Source organism: Mixophyes fleayi, chromosome 11 (genome assembly GCF_038048845.1).
Source record: "Mixophyes fleayi isolate aMixFle1 chromosome 11, aMixFle1.hap1, whole genome shotgun sequence".
Classification (NCBI taxonomy): Eukaryota; Metazoa; Chordata; class Amphibia; order Anura; family Limnodynastidae; genus Mixophyes; species Mixophyes fleayi.
In genome coordinates, this window is record NC_134412.1 from 23,092,827 (window position 1) to 23,108,156 (window position 15,330).

The 15,330-nt window shown below is 41.7% G+C and overlaps 1 protein-coding gene across 1 annotated transcript in view; it reads right to left on the bottom strand.

The window, feature by feature from the left end:
• Nucleotides 1-12,807: 12,807 nt before the first annotated feature.
• Nucleotides 12,808-15,330, bottom strand: part of POLD1 (DNA polymerase delta 1, catalytic subunit) — a 64,713-nt gene continuing 62,190 nt past the window's right edge. Inside the window, exon 27 of the mRNA XM_075191494.1 lies at nucleotides 12,808-13,401. Within this exon, the coding sequence (XP_075047595.1) occupies nucleotides 13,305-13,401 (97 nt within the window). The 3' untranslated portion in view covers nucleotides 12,808-13,304. The remainder of the gene's footprint in view (nucleotides 13,402-15,330) is intronic.

Here is a 15,330-nt window from a genome sequence, read left to right on the forward strand (position 1 = left end):
AATATCCTCAGTAGCGCTCGGAGTTAGCCCGGCATCCCACTTAAGGCTGGATGACTCCGGCACTATTATTGATTCCTCTGAAGAAAGCGTTAGTCCTGCTGCTGCTGTTGCTGCTGCTGGGGGTGAATCGTCATCCCAGAGGCAGGTGAATAAAATGAGCAGTCCTACATTTCAGCAATTAACTGTGAAACAATCATTTGCGAGGGGAAGCAAATATGACAGCAGTCACCCAGTCGCCAAGCGAATCACAGACGCCATGGCTGCAATGTTAGTGTTAGATCTGCGTCCAATCTCCACAATAAACGCAGCTGGTTTTTCACAGTTAATTGAGGTTTTGTGTCCGCGTTACAGAATTCCATCGCGACACCATTTCTCCCGTAAAGCTATTCCACAACTATACCAAAAAGTGTGTAAAAATGTAGAGATTGCGCTGAAAAATGCCATTCTGCCCACTGTTCACTTAACCACAGATATGTGGACAAGTGGAAGTGGCCAAACCAAAGACTATATGACTGTGACAGCCCACTGGGTTGGTCATTCACCTTCACCAGCAGGAACAGCAGCAGCATGTACACCACTACGTAACATTTGTCACAGGCAGGCCACTCTTTGTATCACCGGCTTCACTAACAGGCATACGGCTGACAATTTGTTACGCAAACTGAGAGATGTGATTGATGCATGGCTTATACCACTCGGACTCTCCCCAGGGTATGTCATTTCAGATAACGCCAACAATATAGTGCGAGCATTACAGCTGGGTGATTTCCAACATATTCCCTGTTTTGCTCACACCATCAACTTGGTGGTGCAGAGCTTCCTACGAAACAACCGTGAGGTGCAGGAGATGCTTTCGGTGGCCCGTAAAATTTAAGGCCATTTCAGGCATTCAGCCACAGCATGTAGGAGATTACAGCAGCTCCAAGAGCAGTTTAACTTGCCCTGCCACCAACTTAAGCAAGAGGTGGTAACTCGGTGGAATTCCACCCTGTACATGCTTCAGAGGATGGAGGAACAGCGCAAAGCCATCCAAGCATATTGCACAAGTCATGACATTGGGAAAGGAGGGGGGATGTATTTCACTCTTGCACAGTGGGGAATCCTTTCAGTGCTGTGCAAGGTGCTGAAACCATTTGAAGTTGTGACATGTGAGGTCAGTGCAGACTCTGCTAGTTTGAGCCAAGTCATTCCTTTAATTAGACTATTGGAAAAGCAGCTTGAGAAAATGAAGGAGGAGCTGAAAGCAAGCAATTCAGCAAAGTATGTTGGCCTTGTCGATCAAGTACTTAATTCGCTTCACAATGATCCTCGAGTTATTAAGATCTTGAACTCGGATCAGTACGTTTTGGCCACTGTGCTTGATCCAAGGTTTAAAACCTACATTGAGTCTTTACTTGTAAATGAGCGAGATGTGAACTTTTGCAAGGAGCTATTGCTCAGCAAGTTGGCCGCTGAACTGGGCCTCGGCTTGACGACGTGTCCTCCTTCACTTTCTCAAGCTGTTGCTCGTAAAAAATTAAATTTCCAAAAAAGAAGCAGGGAAGACACAGGGGGCAGACGAGAACAATTTAACATCTGGGCTGGTTTGAAGGATTTTTCAAAAAAAAGTGTCACTTTGCCCATAAGTCCATCCAATATGAGTATAAACATGCAAAGGATGGTGGAGGATTACTTTCAAGAGGTAGTTGATATGGAAATGTCAGACAGTCCCTTTCCTTACTGGGAAGAAAAGCAAGCTATTTGGAAACCCATGTACAAACTTGCTTTGCAATACCTAAGCTGCCCACCCTCCAGTGTGTACTCTGAACGAGTGTTCAGCACAGCAGGGAACTTAGTCAGTGATCGCCGTAGAAGGTTACTTCCCAAAAATGTGGAGAAAATGATGTTTATAAAAATGAACTACATCTTCCACGAGGAAGGCCTTCACCATCCAAGACATGCAAGCACTGACTGTTCTCTAATGGCGGATTCAAGCGGCGATGAATTGATAGTCTGTGATGATGACGATAACACTGATGAGGGTGAGGATGAAGCTGAAGATGATGCCGATAACATCTTTTTAAAACTTTCTATGTAAGTGTAGGGTGCAATCTACCCCCAAAGAGGAAAGGGACTTGTGGCATTTCCATATCACATACCATCTTGAAAGGCTGCTGTTAGGGCAATTTATCCTTAAGGGTAGGGTGTCATAGACAGAGTGACCCTAAACTGGCTTTGTCCATTTTTCATAATATTGTACAGTCTATAATGGCTGAATTTTTTAGTATTTTATACAAGTGGAGGGGGGCCTAGAGAGACAGAAACCAAACTGGCTTTCTCCATGTCAATTAATATTGTACAGTCTATAATGGCTGAATTTTTTAGTATTTTATACAAGTGGAGGGGGGCCTAGAGAGACAGAAACCAAACTGGCTTTCTCCATGTCAATTAATATTGTACAGTCTATAATGGCTGAATTTTTTAGTATTTTATACAAGTGGAGGGGGGCCTAGAGAGACAGAAACCAAACTGGCTTTCTCCATGTCAATTAATATTGTACAGTCTATAATGGCTGAATTTTTGGGTATTTTATACAAGTGGAGGGGGGCCTTGAGAGACAGAAACCAAACTGGCTTTCTCCATGTCAATTAATATTGTACAGTCTATAATGGCTGAATTTTTGGGTATTTTATACAAGTGGAGGGGGGCCTTGAGAGACAGAAACCAAACTGGCTTTTTCCATTTCTTTACATATTTAACTATAAGTGTAGGGTGTAATATACATTCAAAGACGATGGCTGCATTGCCAATATGCATAGATGGAGAGGAAGACAATCTGTTTTGTGTGTAGAATAGGCCTACCAACGAAGAATTAAACTGTTTTTTTGGATGATTTATTACCTCAACAATTAGATTACTTGTCTCTAAAACAGTTGGAGCACTAAATTGGGTTAATTTAGGCCCAAAAACATGGATTTTCCCAAAAAATAGCAAAACAAAACCAAACAAAACCAAAACCAAAACCAAAACACGCAATGGCGGTTTTGCAAAACCAAAACCAAAACCAAAACACGACGGTAATCCAGATCCAAAACCGAATCCAAAACCAAAACACGGGGGTCAGTGACCATCTCTAGTATATATTGTGCAACTATCATGCACTATGAGACTGTATCTATCAACAGAGCAGAGTGTAATTCGAGAAATCGAGTTGGCACAAACGGGAAATCACTCAATAATAGGAAATGGTCTATAAATAGTGTAAATAATATAAATACAATACTCGGCTATGGATTCATAAAGACCACCAGCTTCATAGCACAGAGTTTCCATCTTTGATTAAACAACTGACTACTGTTGGTGTATCCCCCCCTCTTCCCTCTCCCTTCCCACCTTTCACTATCTCCTTCTGGCTATATATGTATATTTTTTGTGCGTATTGTATTATGTTTATGTCAGCTATTGATAACACCATCATTGTTGTAACCCATTATATTTTGTTTTATTTTTGTTGTAAAACCTTAATTAAAAATGTATTCAGTTAAAAAAAAACAAAAAAACTTTTATAGCACTAGACAACAAAATGTTTTCAAATATCTAAGACAGGTGGCAAATTGAAATACCTTTGGCAGTTTGTTCCAGATATAGGGAGCACAGTAGGATAAAAAAAAGAGCATCCAGATTCCTCATTGAAGTTAGTAACCATTAACAGGCTTCTGGAGGTAGATCATAGGTGATAAGTGACGTTAGCTGCAGGGATGAAAAGGTCTGTTTAGGTAATTGGGTAAATTAGACAAACTTAATTTTACATCTAGACTCCAGGGACAGCCAGCCTTGGCCTGTCCATCACAATGGTATGTTTTGTAGTTACACAGCAAAACAAAATGACCGATTGAGATATTATGAGTATTAAGCTTGGTAAGTTGAATTGGAAGGCTGTCCCATAAAATGTATCCCCATAGTCCATATAAGATGTCTATATGTAAACCAAAGGAAAGGTTACGATAAAGTTATATACCTAAGTATTTATATTTGGATAAGTGATTGATTATAAAAAATTCCAACATTTATCTAACAGTTGATTAGGTGTAATAAATACACTTTGCAAGTTTAGCCATTGTCCAAATAACATGGATACTGTTTTATCATCTAACTAAACTTTTATTATCTAACTAAATTAGCCAATGTTCCACCAGAGATAAATCATATTTTAGTATGTTTATGTAGCAATCCATATGGGTTGAAGCTGATTTATTGACTGTAGGTAAACAATAACATCAATTATTACCCAATTATTGGGTAAATCAATAACAAATATGGAAAACAGTAATGGTCCAAGAAAAAGGCCTTGACGGACCCCACAACTTACATCTGAATTATAGGTGCGAAACGACTTTAGGCAATGTGTTCCTAAATCTGAGTACTGAAGTAGTCTGATCCACAGTGTCAAACATGTTCTGCGAAAATATAAGCATAATGCATTAGTTAGATGCCCATGTTCCATTGCACGCTGAATTTCATTCCAGACTGCTAATAGGGTTATTATAATGGAATGGTTTGGTCAACAGCCAGATTGAAACGGCCTAAAAAAATTGCTGTTTTGGAAAAGCTGCTGATTTTGGGATGGACAGACTTTCGCATGATTTAGGATAATTAAGACAGTAGAGAGAGTTGTAGACTCTGGAACTTTCTAAAGTATAGTTCAAGATCCACATTGTTGTTGGGCAGCTACTAAAGTATCTGGAATTACATCTTGTTGAACAGACATTTCTGTGAAAGCAACTTGAGGTTGTTCAACGAACATCAAATTTGGCTCCTAAATTGATTCCACAACTTTTGGGCTCTTTTGAATTAGTTCAACATTTGAGACAAACATAAAAATTTCTAGTCTTTTTTTTTTATATACATACTTTTGAATTGCTTGTTATGGACTTCTTTACGTACATCTGGTTTCAATAACTCCCAACAAGATCACTACACATTTGTTTGGGTAACCCATTTCTAGAGAATATAGCGACAGCAATAGGTTTCTGGAGACAATGTAGACTTCATCTTGAGGACTTCAGGCCACTTAGAATGTGCATCTACCACAATCGGAAACATGATCCATGAATGGACCTGCAAAATCAATATGAGCTCTTTGCCATGTAGAGGAGGGCCATTCCCAATGGTGTAATCGAGCTAGTGGAGGTGTGCTTTGTATTCGAGGTAGTGGAGGTGTGCTTTGTATTCGAGGTAGTGGAGGTGTGCTTTGTATTCGAGGTAGTGGAGGTGTGCTTTGTATTCGAGGTAGTGGAGGTGTGCTTTGTATTCGAGGTAGTGGAGGTGTGCTTTGTATTCGAGGTAGTGGAGGTGTGCTTTGTATTCGAGCTAGTGGAGGTGTGCTTTGTATTCGAGGTAGTGGAGGTGTGCTTTGTATTCGAGGTAGTGGAGGTGTGCTTTGTATTCGAGGTAGTGGAGGTGTGCTTTGTATTCGAGGTAGTGGAGGTGTGCTTTGTATTCGAGCTAGTGGAGATGTGCTTTGTATTCGAGGTAGTGGAGGTGTGTTTTGTATTCGAGCTAGTGGAGGTGTGGTTTTGTATCTTTTGACATCTTTCACAGTCATTAGTTATTGATTTAATATGGCCATTGAATCCAGGCCACCATACACGGTGGCTAAGTGGTTAGCACTTCTGCCTCACATCACTGGGGGGGGTCATACGTTTGATTCCCGACCATGGCCTTATCTGTGTGGAGTTTGTATGTTCTCCCCGTGTTTGCAGGGGTTTCCTCCAGGTGCTCCAGTTTCCTCCCACACTCCAAAAACATACTGGTAGGTTAATTGGCTGCTATCAAATTGACCCTAGTCACTCTGTGTCTGTGTGTGTGTGTGTGTGTGTGTGTGTGTGTGTTAGGGAATTTAGACTGTAAGCTCCAATGGGGCAGGGACTGATGCAAGTTCTCTGTACAGCGCTGCGGAATTAGTGGTGCTATATAAATAAATGGTGATGATGATGATACATAATTTCTAGCTTGACTGTGCTGAGACGGCTTTCATGCGATTCTTCTAATATTCTTGTACAAAGCGTGGTAGGCACTAATACTCGGCACCCACACATTATTGTTCCTTAACATAGAGTAGATCTCTTCTTCCTAAAGAATCCTGGCTACAATGAGACAATAAACTTTAGATCATACTAGATCATTTCTGTTTTCTCATTTGATGACAGCATTAGTTATTGGAAGCTATTTTATAAATATACAGTGATACATACCTTCTTGGTCCATTTGGACAGACTCATCAAGTTGTTGTAGAGGGGGATTGTGGCAATTTGTCAGTGTTGCGTTGAAGTTTTCGTTCCTTTAAATTCAAATCTCATAACTGTGAGCTCCCAAGAATAAGGACCATCTTTGTAAGCTGGCAGCTGTCATTGCAGGAACTGCCTTCTGAGGATTAAATATAAACACAACATAAAATAATTATAGAAATAGACAACAGTTGGGCACATGATATAAATACATGTCTTAGAACACACTCCTAACGTCGACCTCCGCGGAACTATACATTAGTCAACAACTTACAAATCTGAGGCTCAAAGAGTTGATTTTGGATACTATTAATTATTGAAAAACAACTTCCCATACTGTCAGAAGGATTGGAAGAGCAATCAACCTTATACAAGAATAGGTTTGAGTATCAAAGTTATCCTCATTGCCTTAAATACACAGCTGGCCCAATAAGAACTTACATGCACCCCTGCAGACTAATGAGCCATATGGCTCCAGACCAATCAGGGCTGGTCCCTGATAGATTAACACAGATGCAGGCTAATGCCTGTAACTATCAGTCTCCTTTAATTAGCCCACAGGCTGTGTCCTTTTTCGCGCATGCGCCCGGTTTCCAACACCGCCGGGACGCAGCGCTACCTGACAGGCGTCCGGCCGTTGCCTTGGTGACGGCCGGGTAGGAAGGGGAAGTGATGTCCCGGTCGTCATGGTGACGGCCGGGACGCTGGGGCCGACAGGAAGCGAGCCGCGGCGACTGTGAGTACCGCCGCGGCTCGTGACACCAGGCTTCACTGCTGCCCAGGAACAAACACAGGATACCTAGGGGTAAATGTATTAATGTCCGGATTCTTCAACTCCGGCGTGTTCAGCGTCTTCGGCGATTAAATTTAAAGCGGCGCTGCATTGTAAAGGAAAACTTCCCTTTACAATGCAGCACCGCTTTAAATTTAATCGCCGAAGACGCTGAACACGCCGGAGTTGAAGAATCCGGACATTAATACATTTACCCCCTAGAGAGGAAGCTCCAAATGTTAGATTACAGAACAAAACAAAACAATAAAAATCACCTGTTACACACTGACATGTCCCTCGCTGCCCACGAGCTTTTGTTACATATGCAACCTCCATTCCACCAGCTTTTCTCACATGCCCCCTACCCAGGGCTGGATTAGCCCGAGGTCTTACTGGGTTAGAGCCCAGGGGCCTCGGGCATCTGAATGCCGGTGGGCCACCATCGGGTGGTGGGCGTCCCCGCCCCCAACTGTCAGCTGGTCAAGGAGAAGGCAGGCAGCTAACAGCAAATGTTATGCTGTTAGCTGCCTGCTGTCACTGTAGCACTTCTGCGACACGCAGTAATCTTACTGAGATCTCGTGAGAGTGAGACTATGAGTCACAGTTTCACTCTCAAGAAATCTCCTCAGTAAGGAGCTTACTGCACATCGCGGAAGCACTACAGGGAGTGACATAAGACCGCCTGCTGCCTGCAGACAGTGAAGAAAAGACGGATCAGGAATAGGAGGTAAGTGTTCAAGGGGGCCTCACAGCGTTATATTATGCCCTATTAAATGTATCGGGGGGGCTCCACTCCCTTAATCCGGCCCTGCCCCTATCCACTAGCTTTTCTGTCATATGCACCCCTGCCCTAGCCAGCTCTTCCACCCTTGTCCCCCTGCCACACAGCTTTGCCCTCTTGCCCACAAAATTTTAAACAGCTTACTGCTGTATGCATCACATTTAGATTACCTTTGCTTATGTGTTAAAGTATTCTGCATATTTACATTCATTTTATCTGAATAGAATGCCAAATAGTGTGCAAATACTAATAAAGTAAATGGTTGCTCAAACTTTTAATTCCTTTAAATTATTAGTATGTAACTTGTGGAGATTTCATAATGTAACCTCCCCCTCTCTCTGTCTCCACATTTTTCTGGTGCCCCCTCCCGTTCCCAGTCTCCCAATTTTTCTGGTGCCCCCTCTCTCCGTCTCCCCATTTTTATGGCGCCCCCTCTCTCCATCTCCTCATTTTTAAGGCACCCCCTCTCCTCCTTCTCGCCAAATCTTCTGGCGCCCACTCTCTCCGTCTCCTTGCTTTTTCCAATTCTTCTGGCACCCCCTCTCTCTCTCCGCCTCCACTGTATTTTCTCTAGCCCCTCTTCCTCAGTTTTCTCTATATTAATGTAATTACCTTTACTTCTCTCATCATCTTCGCTTCTTCTTTCTTCTTGGAGCCTTTTGGCTCCTGTCCGCTGACAGTGTCATAAGGTCACAACGCTGTCACAAGCCTGGAGCGATGCTGGGAGGCGGTGCTACCACCTCTCTTTACACGTCAGTACAGGGGATATGGCACTGCCCAACTAACAATGTTTCATTCAAAGACATTGTTAAAATGGATGCCCAGTCACCATGGCACCGCCACCAGAGCCCGGCGCCCTAGGCAGCTGCCTAGTGGCCGGCCCTGCTGATTACAGTCTTTAAAAGGCTCAGGTTTTGAAGAATTATTTGCAACCAAGTCACCTATAAATTGAAAGGATAAAACCACAAGACAGCTGTGTTAGTAAAATGAATGCGTGCGATCCATGTAATCAATGTGCGGTATGCAATATCTGCCACAAAGAGTAGAACCTTTACAAACTTTGACAATATGCCAAGGACAATATCAGGACATAGAAATGTCTGTGGGAAGGCTAAATCATTAAAGCCACGCTAATAACGGACACACAGCTTTTTCTAACTTGGCGATCCCTCTAGCCGAGCCCCAGTGGCTGCTCCAGGGTTCCACGGATTCTGGAATACAGAATTCCATTTATTTTTTAAATGGTGATAGAAGAGGATGCGAGAGGAAGGACGCCTCACTGGTGACAGGAGATTGCAGCTTCTGACTGATGCTATAGACAGAGGGAAGGGGGGTTGAATGGGAGGACCACACAGCCCTGAGCTTAAGTCAGGCATGTTAGGAGAAATACAGAGCCTCTGGGAAAACCTCCTGCTGGGGTAATCACCAAGTTAGTAAACCATAGGTAATACATATTTAAAATGTTTCAGGAACATTTATGCAAAAGTAAAAATAAAGCGGAGACAGACACGATCAACAATGCCTCTTACACCCCCTGCCTCAAATCTAAGGCAATACAACAGGTCTGGCCAACCTGTGATCTCCAGGTGCTGTGAAACTACAAGTCCCAGCATACCTTGCCAGCTATCAGCTGGTTATCTACTGGCAAAGCATGCTGGGGCTTGTAGTTTCACAACACCTGGAGAACCTCAGGTTGGCCAGGCCTGCTATACAACATATTGGTGATAGTGTAAAAATTCTGACAAAGAGAAACAGATTGGCGTTTCACATTCACTAACTTCTGCCCTAAGGGCTATATAAAAGCTGTGAAATCAATACTTTACCTAAATATATCACTCTGTTGCAAATACATGTTCTCATGTAGGATAAAGGAAACCTTTTATATGTCTGAATTTTCCCCAGCATGAATAAACATCTAGAGCAGGCCTGTCCAACCTGCGGCCCTCCAGGTGTTGTGAAACTACAAGTCCCAGCATGTCCTTCCAGCTATCAACTGGTTGTCTACTGGCAAAGCATGCTGGGGCTTGTAGTTTCACAACACCTGGAGGGCCGCAGGTTGGACAGGCCTGATCTAGAGAATAGATCAATGCATAATAATAATAGATCGATAATAGAGAGCAGGAAGGAAGCTGCCACGGAGGGAATCAAGGAAATGAATTTCACAGGTAATAATTCTCCCATTGGCTTCTCCCCCTCCGTGGCATCAGAGACTGACGGACGGACCTGCTCTCAAGCAGTTCATTATCTCCTGGGTCAGGGGAACTACATTTTGCTGTAACTTTCTGCTGATTTCTGCTTCTCAGGAGTTGTTACATCAGATATGTAAAGTAGGTTGTTCCATCCTGTCACTTAGCATAGTTCCTCTGCACTTTATCTGCCCATAAAGTAGCCCTGGCACTTGTCAAGTGGGCTTTTGGATGCTTAGGGCCTTCTTCTAATTTGCTGTATGCCCTGACTATGGAATCTCTAAGTCCCCTCACCACAGTATAATTTTTGGAGATTGCCCTTTCCAAAAACTTACTCTGGACAAAACTTACATTCAGAGTCGGGAGCAAATAAAAATAAAATAAAATAGGAGCAAATTTGCACCTTGGCAAAACCATGTTACACTACAAGGGAGGAGTGGTGTATTTAAAATGCGCAGACAGATTTAGAGTTGGGACGGTGAATGTCCTAGCTCATCTCTAAATTGCAGAGTAACAATAAAGCTCTCCAGTGTCCATTTGTGTGCTACAAGCAAAAAAAAAAAAATCCACTTGAACCACTTGCATTGTAACATGGTTTGTCCAGGAGCATTTACTAGATCCAGAGAGTGTGCAAGGCATCTTAGAATTGGGACAGGAGGAGGGAATGACCAATTAGTGATTGATATCAATTATATATCCTAATTAAAACCATCAGGGTTTTAGGGCAGGAAAAAAAATAAAATAAAAAAAAATATTGCATCTGAAATGGTCCTAAGTTAGGTCCCAATTGAAACAGACCGTGCAGGTGTGACTTCTGTGAGGTCAATTCTGGGCCACTCTAGATCCAATAGGATATGGCAGATACTGAATACCCCATACCTTCATTTTTACACCTCCTTTGAAACTTCTGCACAAATATAAATTGATCGATACGACTTGACCATATATCAGTGTCCCTTGACCCAGACATTTCCCAAGTCTTCTCTCGGTCACACTCTTGTCCCTGGAAGAGGCTTCAAACAGGGCCCAATTAGTCTATATGATATGATTGACGGGGCTTCATGATGACCACTTAACACCAGCATCTCTCGTTTCTTTCGAGAGAGTGCGCTAATACTCTCCCTTGTGAAAAGATATATCTATAGTTTATAACATGTGATGAAATGCTATCCTAGAACCCTCTGTGAAACATGAGCAGGACTGGGAAAAGGAGACCTTGGCCTTCACCAGTTGTTGAGGCTTGGTTGTCACGAAGGCCTCGATCTCAACCACAGTTAAAGGACATTCTTGCAAGTTCTGCTCAAAATGGCACGTTACCCTTAGGACTCCATAAAATCTACCCAGCTATCTCATGCCTATGTTGGTGTGGCTGCTGGCAGAGGGGGCGATTTTATTCGATATTTGTGGACTTGTTTCTAAGACCTCGCCCTACTGGTGGGAAGTTCAATCCATGCTTGACATCTCCTGGCTCTGGGAGATTGGTAACTACAGAAATACCAAAATGTGCGTGTGTAGCAATTAGGACTGTGGCAGGATTACCAAAACCGGACCGTTGATGTTTGGAAAACCCATCACCTGGTCTGACTAACCTCGATTTCTGCTGTGAATTGCAGATGGTAGGGTCAGAATTTTGTATAAACATGAATCCATCTTGCTTGTGTCAACAGGGAGAGAGGTTGTCCTATCCAGCACTAGAAAGGTGTAGCTAATAAAGTGGTTACAGAGTGTATACATCACATACCAGATGTGTAACATTGTAGGTTTCCATATTATAAAGCATGGTACAAGCCTTCATTGTTTTGTCAGTCATTATAACTCGTTTGGCTCTCTGTAGTGTCCTCCATTTGTCTATTGTGCCTATATAAATAATGTCCTGACAATCACAGCTTTATTTACAATAATTGTACTTGAGTGTCTTTCCCTATTAGGTAATGTGTACATTGGATTTGATTTAGCCTCCGATGTGCGATTTTAGCTGTAGGTGCTATACAGAAAATGATCACTTTGGAGGAGAATGAACACAGAAATCTGATTAAGTACACACGTCTCTCCTCTACAGTGGTGAGCCACATGGTATATGTAAAAGTCATTTATAAATGCAAAGCAATAAGAAGATGACTTAAAAACATTTTTCTTGTGGGGAAGTAAGGAGAACCATGAATTGCAGAACACTATAAATTAAATTCACTTGTATGGTGGCACAAGTAGCATATCAAATATTTCAAAGATTAGCATAAAAGTGTCTCTAGCTAGAAGCTGATTGGTTGCTATGGGAAACACATCCACTTTGCCTTTTTTGAAGGTTGATAAATCTATCTCACGATGTGTGCGTGTGTTAGATTATTATATAACAAATACTAATAAACAATCTAGGCTCAACAAAGTGTTAAACTCTGATTTGTTACTCAAAAGCAACCACCCTCTTAATCTCCCTAAATTACCCTATTACCACCCTCTACACAGCTAACACAAGACAACAACCCTCTGACCAACATTGCTGTGTGACTGATCACACAGCCCACTGAATACTTTTTGCATTCTAACTGGACCAATATGCAATATGATGTAGCACATGCCCTTGTGTAAGTGACTCCCATTGTCCCATAGATTGTAAGCTTGCGAGCAGGGTCCTCTTACCTCTCTGTCTGTATGTATTACCCAGTATTGTTTTATTACTGTTTGTTCCCAATTGTAACGCGCTACGGAATCTGCTGGCGCTATATAAATAAATGTTTACCATAAGGAATAAAACTTCAATATCTGCTGCAGATTGTATACAGGCATTTCCCCAGTCACCACAAATAAACTGAAAACCTTTATTATTTATTTAATATTGGTACAAAAAACACATTATAAAAAAGTCTGAAAGTGAGGTAAAGTCAGTCTCGAGAAAAAAGAGGAGCTACAAAAAAAACAAAACACGGCTGGTCAATGACTTGGCTCACACGTCTTTCATCCTTTATAAAGGAAAGGGACGAATCTTCCTCAAATGTCATATTCACTGTAATAGTCAGTCAGCAGTGGCAGTTCACTGGTTAACAATTATGGGGCGCTACTTACTCCAATGTAGGTGAAAACACCCCAAAACAGAATTCAGTTTCAATTTAGTCCAATAGAATATGCAGAATCTGGTGACGACCAGTTTGAGTCTCCAGCAGTGTAGACATCTGTATATGAAACAAAATATTTTTATCCCAAAATAAATGTATTCACTCCATATTGTAGACAGGTCGGCGACTAACGATCCAGCATAGCGATCTGTGCGTACGATTTGTTGGTGCCCAGAGGTGAAGAGACTATTACCAGGTAGGGGGTCCAAAGCGTAGGACCAGCTTCTCCTGGTCATCAAGGTCTTTCTGCACTTTCTTCCTCATGTAGAATATGGGACAGTCTCGACTGTGAAGGAATTACATTGTTTATAAAGCGAAACATTAGTATTAGACATTGATTTGCCTTCCTCTTCAAAATGTTATTTAAAAAAAAAACAAAAAACAAAAAAAAAAACAACACATGGGAGTCCATTTACTAAACTGCGGGTTTGAAAAAAAATGGAGATGTTGCCTATAGCAACCAATCAGATTCTAGCTGTCATTTTGTAGCATGTACTAAATAAATAACTACAATCTGATTGGTTGCTATAGGCAACATCTCCACTTTTTCAAACGTGCAGTTTAGTAAACAGACCCCGGGGTGTGAACATAAAATATTGATAATTTTATTGCTTATTAGACGAACCAAAGAAAATATCCGATTGGTTTCTATAGATTACGGAAAATGTGATATTCGCATGTCAGTAAGAAATGAGATTTAGAAACTCTCTGGCTATCTGTTCTCCATCGATGATTGTTTCATCAGGAGAGTAGGTTAGGACGGAGGAGATATTTATAATAGGTGGCTCGATGCTTTCCCTCAAGTTGTGAAAACTTCAGTTTTTAACTCGGAAAAAATAAGCATTTTTAGAAAACCTACATAAAAGATTTATTGAATTATTTGCAGTAAGTACAAAAATAAAAAATAAATAAAAACCAGAAAACAGGTGCATTAAAACACACTTCATTAACTGTTTTCTGCAGTTACAAATTTCAGGGTATGGTTTAATTTTGGGATATTTAAAAATGTACCCTCGAGGGAAAAAAAAAAGATGGATGTTGAACTTTGGGTTCCTGCATTCTGGAGTAAAGAGAAAGTACACAAGCAGGCACCTCCGTACAGAAATAGTGTAATGACACCAGCCCCTGGAGAACCAAGGGCCTTCTACTGTTCCACAGACATATCCTTATTTTTAGATCACACCTATGTTGTAGTAGAATGCTACAGATTAGAATGTTGAGAGACTAGTCAACATTCTGATTTGACCAATCAGACAGAAAGATTACGCACAGCTGTACATTTCAGTGCAATGGTTTATTGTGCAGACATACCCTATCCTAATACTTAACCATTGGTTGTATACAGTCTGTCTGTTCTAAGTGGGTCATTCATACCCGGTTCGAGGTATGTGCCCAGCTATCACAACGTCACATACAGAATGTCACTGGATTTGGACAGACTTGCACAAATGGCTGATAGATTTAGTAAAATGCTAACACTACAAGTAGAGTCAATTACAATGTTGTATAGTAATACGGTGTTAAGAACCAAGAGAGAGACCTGCTAAGACTTCTTCAAAGAAAGTCATGTTAAGGACGTATGACATGCAAGGACATGCATAGTCCCGAGTACATGCAGAAACAATATATCTCATGCCGTAGCCCACTTCAACTCCCAGTGGTGTCTTATCAAACAGCAACGCACAACGTGGTACAGTAAGGACGCAATTCTAAGATACAGCTGGCAGGCGACAAAGTGGAGTCATTGACTCAAATTATCTTAAACTAATAAATCAGGACCAGAAGTGGCCCAATATCCATTTTATCCTATGACATTTTTATTTCTTTTACTGCAAGCAAAAAAATGTGCGCAGTTCCCTTCATCTGGAGTATGTACAGAGGGCAGGTCCGTCATAGAGCCAGCACACCCAAGCTTAGCAGAACACAACATTCATCCAAAGTACAACGAGCTCAGGAACATAAAAATCTGTGGATGTATCGGACCGAACCTCACAATGTAAAGAGGTGCACAGGTTACCAACCACTACTCACACGTAGGCACCAACTGAAATTCCCGAGATAGCCGTAGCAAATAGGAACGGAAAACCCAATTCCCCTCGCGCCCTCCCTTCTTTTACATAGGCAATTTTATGAATGTTGTAAATTTAAAGCCGTGTTGAAAGAAAACAAAAAAACCGGCCATAAAGCACTGTGGCTGTCAGTCTCTCTGCCATTT